An 18,150-nucleotide genomic window follows, 5' to 3' on the forward strand; every position below is an offset into this window, starting at 1 on the left:
CTCTGTCTCCTGTTATTAGCAATCCTTGTTGTTACTCTTCCTTGCATCACGTAAACAAAACCTCCTGGGGCTGATTCTCAGATCAGGGTACCTTTGTGTCAAGGTAGGACGGAGTGGCTTCCTCGTCTTTGTTGGGTGGTCCCTCTCTTCGGAGTTCTCTGTCTTCATTGCTTGCTTTTTAGCTGAGGACTCCTGCCAACTTTCAAAAAATAAATAGGTTTAACAAATCACAACACAGATCTAATACCTAGATATAACACATTCAGAATAAAATCATACGTGTGCTAAGTATAAATGAAAATTTATCAGTATCATACTGATGGGAAATTTAAATGAGATAATCTAATCTGAAAGATTTCAAGCTCCTTGACGTACTCTGGGAAGGGAATCAGCTAGGCAAGCAATTAAGGCTGTTTGAGGACCTCAGTCTTCATGAAATTGTTGTGTGTGTTGCATGTGAGATAGTCAGAAACAATGCTTTTGGTGATATGGCCTGATCACTGTAATCTCTATTCCCCGTAGTAGGGGAGCTCCTCAGTTAACTTTTAACTCACTGCCAAAAGGTTGAGTTTTCTATGCAAAGTGTTCTATGAAAAAGTTGTGCCTTGTTTCCATCCCCATACTAAAAGATGGTGTTAAATTTGATTTCTGGGCAATCAGCGCTGGCAGACAATAACAATTCAAAGAGCTGATGTACTACAGGAGCAGAACACTTCTTTCCCATAAGATAGGTACTAAGACCTGGCTGGAGCTGGAGGAGGGCAGAGAAAGAACCCTAAAGCCTTTGAAGTATAATATACTGTAGCAGCCTGTACCTCTGGGGGCTTGCCTGTGCAACATTATACAATTTAAAGGGGAGGATTCTTAAAGAACTCAGAACAGCTGACTGGGAAGCAGGAACAGTAAAAGAGATTTAAGCCCTCAACCTCTCTTTCTTCTACAGTCCCAGTCCTGAGGTGGCTGGGTCCTGAGGCTTTTAAATCCTGAATGAGCTCAAGTAACAGTAAAAGGCCTTTCAAGCCTCCTCTTGAAGCATAAGGTTGTGGTTTCCGTTTGCTACTGGCTTCACTTGGCTTATCTGGAGTGCACTGGTTGTGAATGACAGGCCACAGAAATGAATCAGAATACTTGGGGCTTTTTTGTCTTGAATGTCATCTCCTAGTTGCATCTGCTTTATTATCAAAATGTGGGATTTATTTGTTATTAAAACTTGGAATGTGGCATGTGATTGGAAACTACAGACAAAGCAACTTGAAGCTGAACTGAAATCTCCTTGTTTTATTCCACAGCAATTGGACAAAACAGTTCAAATAAAAAAAAAATTAAGGAACTACTCAGTTACCACATGGCATGTCTTGCATGTTTACCCTTCTGCTTCTTCATTAACATAGCGAATACCAAAACTTATAATGTCATACTGCAATATTTGGAGTTTGTCAGAGGGAGAAACAAATACTGTCCCAGGGCTTCTTGTGCACTTAGTCTGTTCTGACAGAAAGCTCGTCTGTTGCTACCTACTGAGGTTAGCAGCCCTGTTGGAAGGCAGAACGCACAGTTAAAATCCTGCAGGAATAAAAATGGGCCTGAAACTTTGTGCTCCAGGAGAACAGACACCAAAGGAATGTGAGACAAATGGAACAAAAATTGCTGGAAGTTTCTGATGCCTTGGGAAATCCAGGGTGGGAAGCAGTTAAGACTCATTTGTGAGAGCACCAATCAGCATTCATTCCAGTAAAGCCAATTAAGCTAAAACAACAGCAGAAACCAATGCGGTCACATGAGAAGCAGTCAAACACAGGGCAGTATAAGCAGTGGAAGAGGGGGAGAGTTATGAAAACAACCAGAACCAAGCAAAAAGAATAATTAAAAGAGCAAAGAAAAATACTGATTGGCATCTCAGTTAAAACAGAGTAACTACAGAGCTGTTCCCTTAGTGACTTCATGCGTCCCACAGACAGACCCCGGCACGCTGTGCAGCCAGACATTCTCAAGTCAAGAGAAGAGCAGAGCATTTGCTACAAGCCACTAGCAAGTTATTTGTAAACAGGCTGGGGGTGAGAAGCTACCATTACAGCAGCCTTTGCACAGAGCTTACGTACATTTGACCCCTTATTCAGAGCTGAAACTTAATTCCTTGTGTCATTGTTTAACAAGCAAAACTGAGAAAATACAGGTGGCTTAATTTAATTTCTATGAGCAAGCCTGAAAGCCATTGTGCGGCAAGGGGAGGAAATCACCCTCTGTGAGGATGATTCCACTGCTGGGCTTCGCTGTGCATTTGGCAGATCAGGGGAAGCGTTGTCTGTGTTCCTGTCTGACTAACTTCATAAGGCACTCATTTAATCTCTTCTGCAGCTGAGGTTCTCTGTGTTCTCCTTAGTCATTGAGATTCCCTTGTACTCATTCTCTAGAAATAATTGTGGTGGAACAGAAAGCACTGGTGTTCCCTTCTTGCCAAAAAGTGTTCTGTTTAATTCTGATGCAGACCTCTTCAGCCCAGGGATACAGCTGTCTTCCCATCCGAGAAAGGGCTATGCCCACTTTCCGTGTAACCTATTGCATCCCTTGTGGCTGTGTGATAAGAAGGGCTCATTCTCCACCTCCTCCATGCCCTCCTGGCTCAGCTTAAGAGATGTTAGACCTGGAGCTGCTACAATCTCATCCCATTTCATGGCAGCTTGTGGGCAAATGTCAGTGGGTGAGTAGTTCTGTGTTTCCAGTTCATAAAGCGACAGAATCACATACGCATCTCCCAACCTCAGTAGATAGGTTTTAAAGGCTGAAATGTTCAGAGATGGATTCTAAGCAAAACTGATACGGAAACTGGAAGACTTTCTGACAGGTGCAAAATTTGAAGGTATCACTGAACAGAGCCCAGAGCCCATGGTTGGCAGGAGAGGAGTTAAACTTTTTTTTTTTTCTTTTTTTTTTGTGCTGCAAATATCAGAAAGGAAAAACGTGTATCTCATAATCGAACCATGAAAAATGTAGTCCGTGATGTTTCTTTTCTGTCTGAGATCTTGGAAGGCTCCCATTGTTATCTGTCTCTGGGGCTATTGAGTACAGGGCGTTTCTTCTCAAGGGCAGCAAATGTAAAGCTACTGCAAGATAGGGGCCATTTTCCAGCCTGTTTTCAGAAAGCTTCCTCCCCCTGACACACCAAGTAGGAAGTCAGGCGATAGGAGGTCAGTAGGCCATAGTGTACCTTTTTATTCTTTCCTATTTCCCCTCTTGCCTGAAATTATTTTGCTGCCAAAAATCAGCATCTGTAATGGCTGTGAACTCTTCACCCTGCTCTGGGAGACTGGATCTGTGTTAAACTCTGTTTATTCTTTGGCTTATGAAAGTGGCCAGCAACCAAGCCTCTGGAAATTGAGCTTAGTATGTGAACGATATCAGTACAAGAAAGTGTCCTGTGGAGAGGCTCCTCCTATGAAATTGTTGCTGAACTGGTAAATGCTCATAAGAAAAGAATTCCCAACGTATTTTTGGCAGTGGAGCCAGTAGGGGTGAGAGTGAGTTTGTGACGTGGGGAAAAGCGGTATGCAGCAGGAGAAAGCACACAGATAGGGCCTGCAATGAGGTAGAGTGTTTCCCTGCCTGCGGCAGAAAATAAATGAAGTTACTGCAGGCATAGGGCAGTGGTGTTTGTCATGGGCTTGTGCAGGGCGGGAAAGGACAATGGAAAAGCGTGGGCAGGCAGGAGAGTAGAGCAAGTGCTTGCGGATGTCTCTGTTGTGGCTGTGCTCCCACCTTGGGAACTGGAGCGTGACACCTGTCCCAGCTGAGAGGAGCGGACCTGGAGCCCCAGGCAGAAAGTTTTGCACCCACTGGCCTGAATAGCAAAGCCCTGACTAGTTGCATGCGCAGTGGAAGCTTGGCTGAGTGGAGTCATGAAAACCCAGTCCGAAATGGCTTTAAAATGTGAAGAGTCTTCAGAGCTGCACCATCTGTTCCATGTTTGCAGTGAAACCTGAAACCCAGGCTGTTTGAATGTTAATTTTTGGTTGTAAGTACTCTTTGTAGCTCTAAAATTGTAATTGCAGTTTCTCCTGTCAGCTAGCCTAACCAAACAGTATTACTGACAGCTTTCCAAATACTCTCAATAATTAGAAATTTGAAGTTGCCACAATACCAGAGAAGGAAATAGAAAAAAAACAACAGACTAAACTGGATGGGACTTGGAAAATGACATCTCTACGGGATTAAAAGTTAAACTGAGTTTTGAGGAAGGAACGATATGCTTGAGATGAGACCGGGAGAGGTGATCTTTACTCTTCCTTAACTATTAGCTTATTCTGAGTGTCACTGAGCAGCTGACTTAACCAGATGTTGTTGTAGTTCTCTGTCTGCAGAACAAATGTACCAGCATCTGTCTGTGGCTCTGCTGCGACAGCTTTCTTGGCTGGCTTTTGGGTTCTTCGTTGCACAGGAGTCTGAATGTGTAATCCATTTTCCTACTGAGCTCTTCTTACAGGCTCATAAATTGAGGAGAGATTGGTCCTCCTGGCAGGCTTGTCCCTGGGTATTTTGCAGCTGTTAACATGATAGACCCCAAGCCACTGCTTTGGTGTTCTGTGTTTGAGAATTTGAACTTCAGAAGCCAAGTGCCTGACTCATGAGCCCAGAGCCCAGGTGCTCGTTGGGCTGACACAGTGCTGGCTCAGACTGGATACCCTGAGACAGGGGGGTTTTGCTGAAAGCATAGCCCAGTGGAGCTCGTGAGGGCTGCTTCCCTAAAAAATGGCATTTATTCTCTCCTAAGCATCTTCACCTAATTTCCATGAAAGCAGGAACTGCTCACCTCTCTTCCCTGCTGCAGCCGTTACGGCTGCTGGCTAGAAGAGGTTTGAAATACAGGGATAGTTTCAGTGTCCTTGAGAAAATCTTCAGGGCTTCCTTTTCTCTGGAAGCTTGATGTTAATTGCACGTTTTCTTCTGGACCATGGTATTCTTCTCTTGTGTTATGTCCTGTTCTCAGTACTGCAGTAGGCGATCATAAAACAGTGGCCTTGGCTGGTGCGTCGCATTATGTGACTGCACCCAGCGGTTATGGTCCCTTAATCCCTGTCAGTTCAGCTAAACTAAATTCTCTTTAAGAAGTATTTTCATATGCCATCTGTGACTCCCCAGCTTGTGATTTGTGCTCTGGTCAGTCTAATTGGTGCAGCAAAATATCCTGATAGCTGATCTATTGACACAGTGCTATGAAGAATCCAAGATCTCAGACTCTTGTCTCTCTTAAAACACTCCTATCACTTTCAAGTATTCTTTCCTTGCGCAAGAGAGATATACAGTTTTGTGTGCTGTAATCTGACAGCACCTCCTTCTCTTTGGGCTAAGGGTAAAATCCAAATTCTGTTGATGTGTTTTTGCTTTGCAGTTCAGACAGTTCATACAAAAACAATCCATCTTCTGGGTTCAGCTCTCTCTGCTCTTCAAGCCTGGCACGGAGCACTGGCAACGTAGCGCTGCCCAGGCTACACATGCCACGACTAGGGTTTTATCTTCACAGACATGGTAACCTCATTAACAGTCTGTGCTCTTGGGGCTTAGGATCAGGCTTAGGCTGCTTTTTTGCATGCATAAACCCCAAGACTCGATCAGTGGGCAGTCTCTCTACTAAGAGAGCAGACACGTCTGAGTAATACGGGCTGTGGGACTACACAGCTTAGGATCGAGTCCCCAGGCTGGGCGGTGGTGATAGATGAGAGGAAGGGCACTGGAGGAAGTGTTTGATTTAGCACTTCCACTGGGAAGCTGCTGCCCTGAAGGAACCACAAATACCTTGCTTCCTCCCTTATATTTTTCCACAGCATCTCAGGGAGCAGTAACTGAGCACACATTGCAGCCGCACCAGGCCACAGCTTTTCCCACTGGCACAACAGTGAATTAAGAAATTATGTTCTGCTTTTGATTGTGTGCATAATGTCTAGTACTAGTCAAACATGGACATAGTACAGCTAAGCGAAGATACTTCAGCTATTTAAAAAAAAAGCATAACTCCAAGATAATTTGCAAGTCTTGCTTGCTTGACAAAGGCAAATAATGAATGCCAGTGATGGAAAATGATTTTGTTTTATTCGAGGTACTGACTTTATATGCTTGGTAGAGAGTTATTTCTATTAGTTATCTTAATTGCTTTATCTATCATTACTTGATATCCTGAATTTAATAGAAGGGACTCCATATAGCTTAAGTGGATTTGATTCTTCATTGCTATGCATTTTGAGGCTGTAATTGGATCCACTTGTAGTAGCGTGAATCAGCAGCAACTTCACTGAGGTCACTGGCAAAATCTGAGTGGTATCTTAATAAGATTGCATGCATAAAAAAAAGAACAAATGCAATTCCATGCTCATAAGCTTCTTCATACTGCCTTGATGAGGAGTGCGAAGGTCTCAGTGTTTTTATTTTAAGGATATGTGCAGTTGTATTGATACAAACGGTATGCAACCAGCGTGTTCTCTGTGTATTTGTTTTCAGTGCGATAGCATCAATCTTACGAGCGTGGCTCGACCAGTGCTCTGAGGATTTCAGAGAGCCACCCAACTACCTGTGCTTGCTGAAGTTGCTGGATTACCTGAAGAGGAGCATGCCTGGCTCTGACCCGGAGAGAAGGGCGCAGAACCTTTTGGAGCAGTTCCAGAAGCAAGAAGTGGAAAACGATAGTAAGCTTCCTTTCCTTCTTTCTTTCTGTTTTCCCAGGCTGTGTGGTACCACAGGGATTTATGTGGAGTGCATTTCATATCAGTGCACTCATCCTAATTGTAAGCAATATTATGAGGCTCACCAATTATTATTTATTTAATCTCTGAATGAGACTGCAGGTTCTGTGTGAACAGTGCAGTATAGGTGCCTTTTCCTGCTCATTCAAAGGAGGACTGGGAGTTCCAGTGCTTCTAATATTCAGCCAAAGTCTCAAGATTGTTACAGCAGTCAAGTAGTTAACTGTCAACATACTCCCTGTGTCATTGACTTAAAACACACAGCTGCTCCTCAGGTTTTCTCACTTAAAACCCATCCCCAAAATAAACAAACAAATAAATTAAAAAAAAAAAAAAAGGTCATCTTACTGGGCTGCAACAAAATAAATCTTGAGTCACAAGCTGTGTTGCTATGAAGCTTTTCTTCCTAGTTACCATCATGTCAAAGGAAGTGTCTGTGGCTGTTTTTTCCTATTTGAGTGGCTGGCTGCTGGTATCCAAGGACAGAGGAAAAGCTTACGTTATAGGGGGTCACAATCTACTGAAACAATAGTGAACTGTAGTAACACAAATACACTGTGTGCAGTGTCAAGCCTGACACATACCCTTATCCTGGTCAGAAAGTTTCCTGTGGCATAAGCTGAAAAGTCCTAGGAACTCATACAGTGTATGAATGAGAACTAAAAACAACTTCAAGGTTTGGCAGAGGGGCAAGAGGGAGTAATTCATGAAATAAAGGATAAAGGAAATGACAGAAAAGAAACATTTCATCCCCGGCATAAAATCTCATCTGCCGGATGTTCCAGAAATACCGTGTCAATGCATAATTATGGTGAATTGCCAAATTAACACTGCCATCAAAAAGAACATAAAAAGGAGTACTGCACAGAGCTCAAGTGGTCTCCTTACTGAACACAGGTAAGTGGACAGGGTTGATGATGTGTGTCTACTGATGTTATTTCCTGGGTTTGGTTCCCACAGGTCAAACAAAGAGAGCCTAAAAGAGCTATATTTAGATTCATCTGTTGTTCAAAGTGAGCACAAGTTCCCAGCAGCCCTGCTTCTGCACTTGTTTCCAGAAGTAAGAGTTGAAAAGGCTCTTTTCTGAGTTATGGACAGGTCAATTTGAATGATAACATTTTCCAATTTGTGGCAGAACAGAGTCTGTTATTTAGAATAAAAGAAGAGGAGGGGAATGCAATTAACCTGAAGGTTCTACAGAGAAGAGTTTTAGAGTAGTCACTGATTTTATTGATGCTCCATCTTTGTTCATTTCAGAGATTTCTTGCAAAACTCTTTATGTGTTGCCTGCAATCAGATTTGAAGATTAGCTGATGATTATTGTTCTAAAGCACTCCTATTGTACTGTAAACTTACAGATGTGGTCCTAATCCTACAGTTTGGTTTGTATAATCAAATAATCAAACCCCCATTCATTGCTGCCATTGTCCATCCCAGTAGATTAGATTGCAGTCCCAGATGCATCGATAAAAGCTATTTCCAGCCTCGGTGCTTCCAGCCTGAGCAATACAAAGCAAGGTGAGCCAGAGTCTGCAGTTCTGACAGGGTGCATCGTCCCTTTCTGTGAAGTCAAGAGTGCAGTGGGCCTTTGAGAGGACTGACTGGATCAAAGACATCTGAAGAAGTGGAGATACTCTGGTACAAGAGGGGTCCCAGCTTTCTAGGAAGTAGGGAGAAGACTGGTTACATATTTATGAACATGAAGGTGAAAGGAGAAACAGGCATGGAAAAAAAAAAAGGAAAATCTTGGGTTGCACTCAAGGACCTAATTTAAAGACAGCAGTGAGTTTCTGAATAGGCTTGCAACTCAGTGGTGAGGATTTTCAGATGAATTACATGAGCTGAAAGGAGAATGAGGAGTTACATGGCCAAAATGTGTAACTCTTGTAACAGCTGTGGAGAAGTCCATTTAGCTATTCATATTGTTATGAAACACCCACAGAAAAATCAGAGTGAAACAGAGGTCTCTGTTTATCACATTTACCTCTGTCAATAAATTGTACAGTTGGAATGGAAATCTGGACACAGCCAGTAGTTATAACTTGCTATATCAGAACTGTAACAGGTTTTGATGCTCAGGTTTTGCAAATGAATGAAGAAAGGAAAAACAAGTATTTTGGAAAACAATGATGAAGTACCACTATCTACTTTTATTGCTTTCATGTTTGTTCTGCTTTAATTGGATAGAAAGTATTGCATAGCATACTCTGACATGCACTGCTTGTTTTCCTTAATGAAATTTCACTGGTAGTAAACTCAGTACTTTTGTTGTTCATCTTCAACAAGAGGGAAAGTCCCATTTTTTTACGTCTGTGGTGCTTACTGTTGCTCTCCAGCAAAAGGGATTAAGAAGAGGATTTGTTTTAAGGATTTTCTGTTTGACTTCCTCCTGTACCATGGGAAATAAGAGCTTATTTATTTATTTTTTAATGTAGCTTTGTTCCATGTGGGAGTCAAAAGGTAACATGGGAACATCTGTGAAATCCCTTCCCTTTGACACAGGATCTGGTCCCTTAGTGAGGAGAGCTGTCCTCTTGCACTTTTTGCTGCTGCTCAGTGAAAACTGAAAGAAACTCAGCTAAATGCTGTAGATGCTCGGTGTATTCCCTTTGGTGGGAAAAATTCCCAGAGAGGGACGATATGCAAAGCTGGAACAGCCTCTCTTTAATATTGTCTGTGTAGTCCTGTGAAAGTGTAAATGGTGCCAGTAAAATCTGGTGTCTCCCTTTCCTTCTGTGAATGGGAGAAGTAATCCAGATATAAGAACATTCCTAATGTAATATTTTGAGTATATAATCAAGTTCTAGTCCCTTTGCCAATTGATTTTTTTCATATTATTAAAAATCTGCATAAATACTGAAAAAGAATAACAAAATAACTTTGAAATAAGTTAACAATTGCTTTGATTTACTGTTTGCTTTGTAAATTTACTAAACCATATTTTCCATCCTGAACAGATGGGATCCATAGCACTTCCCCCTGTAACCTCTATGATGAAGAGGAAATGGAGATTAGCAGTCCAGAAGAATTCTCTTTTTTCCGAGAAGACCTTGTGGCAGAGCAGCTGACATACATGGATGCAGTATGTAGAGTATATGTACTACTTGAAATGCTAGGGGAAATAGTGCTGGGCTTCTAATTTTTTTCTAAATGATCTCAATATAAGTATAGTGGTCCAGAACAGGTCTGTTTTTGGGCCAGAGAACACAGCTCTGCTTGGTTATCCAAATTTGCTTTATTCACAGGGCTTTTTCCTTCAGTCATTCTGCAGGTTAAAAAAAAAAAAAAAAAAAAGAAAAGAAAGGAAAAAAAAAAGTTTCGAATGTATACTATGTAGTTTTTTTTTCAAAGTTCAACATTTGACACTGAAAAATACCACCTTTTGCCTATATTGCTGCCTGGCCTAAAGATGTAGAGGTACTCTAATTGTAGTACTCTGATTTGGTTTGTCTGTATCATTTTGCTTCAAAATATCACTATATAATTTTTTTGCCCCTTTGTCATGCAACTTGTATAAAGATGTCTCTTATTTTCCTAGGACTACTTAGCTGGCAATTCTTCTAGGGCATCAAGCTTATGAAGAGCATTCTACAGTGTATATTTTAATCTTAGAGAAAGCAAATATTTACATTGTAATACAGCATTAGATCTAATTTGTATTGTGAACATGTGTTTCTCGTGGACAATAGAGATCTAGGAGAATCCTGCTGACTTAGACACCTCTATTTCACTCTAGAAGCTCTTCAAGAAAGTTGTGCCCCACCACTGTTTGGGATGCATCTGGTCTCGAAGGGATAAGAAAGAAAACAAGCACCTGGCACCTACCATCAGAGCCACCATTGCTCAGTTCAATGCAGTTACCAAATGCGTTGTCAGCACTATCCTGAAGAGCAAGGAACTCAAAACACAGCAGAGAGCCAAGATCATTGAGAAGTGGATTCATATTGCACACGTAAAGCATTTATTCTAGATTGTTGATGTTCCTTGTGCAAGTGCTTTGGAGTGAGGGAATTTGTTGGGAGGGGAGGAAGGGGTTGTATGCATTGGTACCAGGCCAGTGAACATTTAGCTCCAATTCTTTCTGGTTTGGACCAGCTTTCTTGGTAATAGGAGATGAAACATTGCCACCCCTTTCCCTAGTTCCTCCCCCTCTGTGGAAATGGCATTGATGCTGGTCTCTGCAGGGTTGTGAGTGCTAATTAACTGATGAGACAGATACTGTGCCCTGGAGATGGAGAGTGCCATATACTTGATAATATAACATTGATGGTGAGGTGGGTATAAATTCAATCAGTTCAATTCCCTAGGAAGAAAATACTGTGTGTATTAGTGAATGAAGTGACGTGGTGTTTGATCCCTGTTACACTCACTTTATCAGACAGTGTAGTGACAGGACAAGAGGTAATGGTTTTAAACCATTGTTTAAACAGGATTGTTCAGCCTGGAGAAGAGATGGCTCCAGGGAGACCTTTAGTAGCCTTCCAGTGCCTAAAGGGAGCTACAGGAGAGCTGAGGAGGGACCCTTTGTCAGGGAGTGAAGTGATAGGATGAGCAGTGATGGCTTTAAATTGAAAGAGAGTAGATTTAGATATTAGGAAGACATTCTTTACTGTGAGGGAAATGAGGCACTGGCACGGGTTGCCTAGAGAAGCTGTGCATGCCCCATCCCTGGAAGTGCATAAGGCCAGGCTGGATGGGGCTTTGGGCAGCCTGGGCTGGTGGGAGGTGTCATTGCCCATGGCAGGGGGTTGGAACCAGATGGTCTTTAAAGTCCCTTCTAACCCAAACCAGTCTGTGATTTTATGATATTACCCAGATGTTGGAGGAAGGTTGGACAAGAATGAAGAACTGGCAGTGGTGCAGGCACTAGGCAGTCAGAATGAGCTTTGCATTTTTTTCAGCCTTTGGCCATTAATATTTAGTGAGTGAGCGTCATGCTCCCTCCCCTGCATCTGTGAGCCCTGTTGGAGCTGAATCAGAATGGTGGGAGATAGCACAACTGTTTGTGTTTTCATACACACACCTTTATACATGTGTGTATGTTCATGTGAAAGTAAAATAAATACTAGATTTGAAGTAAGTGCAGACAAAACTAACTTCAAAGAAATAGTAACCTTTTTAACAGGGGAAAAATGAAATATTGTTTGGCCTGAAGAAGTTTCCAGAACAAAAAAGTTCAAAAAGTCATTTGCTTACTGACTTACTCACTGTTTACATTGTATATACAAATGAATGGGGGGAGGGGGAAGGGAGGGCACAGAAAGAGGTGGAAACAGTGACCAGAAGGAACAAGTAGAGGTATACTATGGCATCAGTCTCATCTTCTTGCTTTTCTGCTTTGTCATTGTCTTGTATTTCTCTTTAACAAGTTATTACTTTTTGCTTCAATTCCTTTGTTTTATAAGAGATTCTGTGTTTCGTAATCTTTGCACAAAAGAGTTTAGCACACCTTTACATAACTCCAGTTTGCTAATTTCTTAGATTTTCTCTCTTATATTTCCCTGTAACCTTTTTAACTCCCCTTCAAATCACTGGACAGCTGGCACTAAACTAGGTCTCCTTTATGAAAAGAACATCAAAGCACTTTAATATGGGTATGTGTTGACTTCGTTTTAAGAATCACATGGATTCTTTCAAAGCTATACAAAATAAGCAGTCATAAAAAGCTCAAGCCAGACAGAGGCCTTCCAACCTTGACAATGTGCTTCTATCCTTCCAGAGGCAGCATTGTTAGTACTGGCACCTAAGCTCTGGCAACTGCATGGTTCAGGAAACTGGTATGGGGAAGTAGTCTTTCACCTCTGTTTTGACACTCAAGTTGGCTCGTTTTTGTTATCATCTGATGCCTGCTTTATAGCCCACGTGAATGGATTAGGGAGTTTGGTTCCTACTTTCTGTGTGCAGATCTCTGACTTGCAGAGGTACCAGCTACAGCGGGCTTTTGGGGGCACACTGGGCTGCAGTCTGGGTGAGCAAGCATGGAGCAGCTTCTTGCTCATCATGGGACGTTAGGAAGGCCCAGGGAAGCCAGGCCAGGCATCATGCTCATGATCTTTGTTCTGTGAATGGAGAACCTTGTTCTCCACCTCTGTTAAGACAACACTTCTCCCTTTACTTAGTTCACACACATAATTAAATTCTCCATCTTAGCTAAGCACGTGAAAAATGCATGTGCATGCTATACAAAATAATTACATATGTAGAATAGCTACTTGCAAATAGACTTAGCCGCCCACTTCTGAATAAAGTTGCTTGCTTTGTGCATGCAAATGAGTGTTTTGGTTAGATGCCCAAATTAGAAAATTATCCCCTCATTAAAGTGCAGTTATTCACTGACAACTGACTGTAACTTAGCAGCATGGAGTTCTATATTACTTATCTGTGACTTCTGGATTGAGTTTCTTAGATTACAAGGAAAACTGAGTAAACTGCTAGCTCTCCCTGTTCCACCTACCTCTAAGGTTCCTGAGCAGAAGCAGCCAATTTTATGCACGCAATATTTTCTTTAAAAATAAAAAGTAAAAATCATTAATATCCTGTTATACTTAACTTTTAAAATCAAAGTTCTTTTTGAGCACTGTGTAGGATTCTTTCTGGTTTTCCCCTTGTGAAAGACGCAGCATGAAACAAAGTTGTTCAAGGCAGTTTAAAAAAAACATATATGAGTGGAAATGAGGTGAAGTTTAGCAGTCAGTTAAAACATTGAGAACATGAAGTCCAATATTGAATTCCTAATGAGGTTTTAATTTTACATGCATTTTAAGTCAGTGGATCCAACTTGGAGCTTTTAGTCCAAACTCCTGTCATACTTAAAAAAAAAAAAAAAAAAAAAAAAAAAAAAAAAAAAAAAGAATTTGTCTCAGAATCCATTATTCTCCCCAGCCTGAATTACAAGTTGAACATGAAGAAAGAAGGGTCTCCTTCTCAAATGTGTCTGTCACCCAGCAAGAACTGTTATGTGGCTTTTTTGGCTCCGGACCATGCAAGAGCAGCTTTCAGGTCTTGGGTGTCCTGCCACATGCTCTTTAAGCTGGTCTTTATCTAGCCTAACTACCAACCTGCTTCAGGTCAAGTCTGCCTAGTCAGTCATCTTCTAAGCATTATTTTGTTAAATGTAACCTCCTAAGTTGCTGAGTCTTAAATATACATATGTATTAAGTAAATATATGAGAGTAAAAATACTTCCCTTAGTTCTGTCAATTTTAGTGCAACTCATGAGCAGAGTTACTGTACATTAAGGTCTGACTTCAGTTTATATAAAGTTTGCTCTACATTTTTTCAGTCCTGTGCAGAAATTGCTCTAAAGGGAATAAATTATGTCTATTTTCACTGTAAGGACACTTGACATAATTAGTCTTATTAGTGCAAATAATCAGGCCCATAAAAATTTGCTAAATCAGAACTGTAGTTTGAATACAGTCATTTACGTGCAGCAGGCAAGTTGGCATGTGTTTTGTCTGCTTAATTTGCATGTACAGACACCTGTTTGTGAGAGCTTATATTTGCAAGAGTTGTCTTACATCTGTGGCACCCATGCTGTGGTTTGTGAACCACCGATGGATTTACAGGAGTCCCTTGAAGAGTCACAGGCCAGACTTCCCCTATCCTTGCTTCCATCTGTTTTAATGTGCTCTTCTTTTGGAGGACGAGGTTTTTCTGTGTCTTTTTCCACAGGAACTTTTGCCATAGAGAAGCTCTATAAGAAATGTCTATGAACCAATCTCTGTCAGGATTTGAAACTCTGGAAAAACTTGGAAGGTTTTCTCTTTAACAAGGTGCACATACTTGAATAACAGGTTATTCCTTTGCATGTCTTTTTTTTTAAATTGACATTTAGATGATTGAAGGTTTAGATTTTAAATGCAACAAACAAAGAGGCAAAGCTTGTTTTTTCCCCCTAAAGGGTAAAAGGGATTGGTAATTATAAAGGGCTTTTTGAGAAGTATAACATTTGTGCTCTTTAGCCTGGCTTCATGGGCTCATTTCAACTTTTATTTTTTTATAGAACTGGAACCCGTAACACTGCAACATCACCACAAATACATGAAAGTGAGAAAAACAAGAAATAAGTGTCAAGGCCCATAAAGTGTTCAGTGAATGGAAGGGGGGTGATATTTTTGATGCTCAGTATTTGTGCAGCTGCCTGCTTTGGAGTAAGAATATGTAGCAAGCATGACACCAGTCAAGCAGAAGAGCACTAACCTAGACATAATGCTGATATTTAACGCTCCTGTACTTCTAACCACTCCTTTCACAGGAATGTAGGATCCTGAAGAATTTTTCCTCCTTGAGGGCCATCGTTTCAGCACTGCAGTCCAACTCCATCTATCGGCTAAAGAAGACCTGGGCGTCTGTTCCAAAGTAAGCCTCCCCCTCTCCCCTTACTGTCTGCTCCTGTGGCTAACCCCAGACAAAGACAAAAAGTTCAGGGCTCTTTCTTTTCATCATGTTCTTCTCAGTCTTCCCATTCTCCTTCATGAACATCTGTTCTCTTTCAGAAGAACCTGTGAGGTGCAGAACCCTTTTTTGTGTCTGAATGCTGTGAGCTCCTCTTTGGTATTGAGAGAGCACCCTGCCTTCAGGGACAGTGGCATATAGCCACTATATAGCAAACTGGATCTTCCACAGCCTATTTTGAAAAATATGGGACTAGCTGCTTTCCCAGCTCATGCACACTGCTCTCAGGTCAGCAGAACGGCACCACGATAGCTGCCTGTTGTTTTCTCTCCCATGAAGTTGGAGGAGGTCCAGGTTCCTACAAACTCTCTCCTTATCCTGAGATTTCCTTAAAATATATCCCCAAACTACAAAATTCAGATCTGTATTTAAAATACTATTTCTTACAGTGGAATACCTTTTGGTGCAATTAGAGTATTTACTGCATGCTACCAGAAATCCCTGTGTAGGAAAGATGTTGTTCTGCTTGTTCTGTTGGGAAGAATAGATTTCTCTCCTTTTTCTTCAATAAACAAAGAAAACTGTCACCCTGCCATGAAGTGTGCTTCTGCATTTCCCCAAAAAAGAGCTGTTTTTTCCTTCCACTGGATGTTCAAAATGTTCCACTGAAATGTTCAAAATAGTGCTGTTTGTGAGTTTGCAGTGTTGGGCAATGGAAAGGAACTTATATATTAATTTCTTATAGCTTTACTGCGGGCATGAAACAAGGCAAAAATGAAGTACTTGGAATACAGATCTCAGCTAGCATTCTGTTCCTTTATGTATCCATTTATCCACTTTCTTGCAAGAATTTTGTATCCTAGCGTGATTGAAAACCCTGCTCAGAGTTTGAGTACCTATAGGTTTTATGACACTGTCAAATAGAGTTCAGGCTTTACTGAGAGCACCAGGTCTCAGAAGGGTTCCTAGGAGATGTGCAGCATCTCCTTGAATGCATCATGGTGTTGGTATTTTTACATGCTTTGCTATTACCAGTTCATGAAGAAAAAGAGCTGCACAGTAATGTGATCTGATTTAAAATACTAATAATCTGAACGATTCAACTCTTTTCCCGTACAGGGACAGAATGCTGATGTTCGAAGAGCTGTCTGATATCTTCTCAGATCATGACAATTATTTGACAAGTAGGGAGCTGCTAATGAAGGTGAGAATTAGCTTGAGTTGCTAATCGCAAAGGTTTGTAATCTCAAAGCTGAAGTTAGCCACTGTTCCAGCCAGCTGCCAAAGCTCATCTCTTCCTGAGCTACTGTATGCAGTACTTCAGGGAAGATTGGTCGGTAGCTTGTAAGTTTGGGGTTTTCTGCTCGGGTGAGAAGTGATTTCATTGTCTCTGAAATAACGCTATACCGGCATTAGCCTGTTGAACTTGGATACCCACAAACAGCAGGCTGCAGCTGCGCAGATCCTGTATTGATTTGTTCACAATAAAGTGGGTCAGGGCTGTCATCACTCTCGGAGCCCCCCAGACTGAATGTCAGGCTGCTGTGGTTCAGTGGTGGGTTATGCTCCCTTGGGCACAGCAATGTCTAGCTCAAGGACACCTGTGTGTGCCACATCGTACCTCTGGATAGCACTGGAGCCAGAACCAGAGGTAACAGGTGCTGCACAGTGTAATTTTATTGAGATGAGCTACAAATTAGCATGTTGGCTTTGTAGTGCTCTGTACAGAGAGACAAACTGCTAGCTTATGCACCCTCTGAGCAGTTCTGGAAAGGCTCAAATTTGCACTGATGAGTAGAAAACAGCTCCAAACAACTCAACTGGGTTGCACCACTGTAGTGCCTTTTACTTCACTGGAACAATGCCACTGAGTAGTTATACTAAGATGTTTATCCAACTATCCCATACCTTTCTTGGAACTAGAAAAGAGGGCTGGGAATCTCGAAGGAACAGGCTTCCTGCTCTGTGTGTGGCCAGATGGCCAACAAAGCAGGCTCTGTCTGAAACAGTGTGACTTGTATGCTATCCTGGGCAAACCCCAACAAGCTCAGGAGCTTGAAAGGAGTGAGAAATAATAGCAAGGAAAGGTTACATTGTCTGGAAACTAGGGAATGCATCAGTGGCAAAGTTTTATTTTTACATAAAAAATTTCTATAAACCAGTTAACTAGTTTACTTTTTGGCAGTTCTATCCAGTCTATTTGGCATTTGTGTCTTACCCCGTTGCCTTGATATCTGAAACACTGTATTTTGCTCAGGAATGGTGGGCGAGCGCATTCAAACCTGTCAGTCTGTTGTTTATCATCCACTTATGATCGACCTATAGCTCAATTTAAAAAATGTGCATTTGGAACAGCTTATAGAACTAAATGTTAAAAAGAGAGAATAACAGCCCAATCCAAGCCCAGACCTTCTGACTCCCACCAAGTCACTCTCTTCAGCTGCTGTAAGTAGATTTGCCAAACATTTTCAAAGCAGAGGAGGAAAATTCCAAGGAATCAGCTCGCACCCCTCTCCTAGTTCTCATCTTGGATCAATTTATAATGATTGGAGGATTAATGTCCACTGTATCCTTAAAGTCTTTGTTTTGTTTCATTATAAATAGTCTCTGCAGGGAAGCTGTATTTGATCTTGCCTATCCAACCTGCAAATTAAAGTGCAGAGCAGACAAAGCACCATATGAAATGGGTTGTCCGACACAGAGGGAGAGCTCTGTTCTCTTCTCCCCAAACAACGTCTCTGCTGCGAGCTGCAGCTGCCTCTGGGCCTGCCTGCCATTTGCTGCTGCTAGAGAATCTCATCTACCTGTCAGTATCTTCAGGACATTGATATTCCTTCTTCATTTGCTTCTGTTTTTCAGCCGAGGAAGGAAAGGCAGAGTTTAATTGATCTGTTCATTAACTGTGACTGAGAGAAGTAAGCATAATGAGAGGCTCTTTACAAGTGCAGGCTGTTGTTTTTTGCAAGCTTAAAAAGACATTGATGATTCATGCGACATCTATCTGGCCACTGGAAAAAAATAACAG

At 41.6% G+C, this 18,150-nt stretch overlaps 1 protein-coding gene across 1 annotated transcript in view; it reads left to right on the forward strand.

Moving 5' to 3' along the window:
* Positions 1-18,150, forward strand: part of RGL1 (ral guanine nucleotide dissociation stimulator like 1) — a 76,140-nt gene that overhangs the window by 42,842 nt on the left and 15,148 nt on the right. Inside the window, exons 5-9 of the mRNA XM_032192032.1 lie at positions 6,487-6,671; positions 9,686-9,810; positions 10,465-10,680; positions 14,986-15,089; positions 16,245-16,329. Of these exons, the coding sequence (XP_032047923.1) occupies positions 6,487-6,671; positions 9,686-9,810; positions 10,465-10,680; positions 14,986-15,089; positions 16,245-16,329 (715 nt within the window). The remainder of the gene's footprint in view (positions 1-6,486; positions 6,672-9,685; positions 9,811-10,464; positions 10,681-14,985; positions 15,090-16,244; positions 16,330-18,150) is intronic.

This window comes from Aythya fuligula, chromosome 8 (genome assembly GCF_009819795.1).
Source record: "Aythya fuligula isolate bAytFul2 chromosome 8, bAytFul2.pri, whole genome shotgun sequence".
Lineage (NCBI taxonomy): Eukaryota > Metazoa > Chordata > Aves > Anseriformes > Anatidae > Aythya > Aythya fuligula.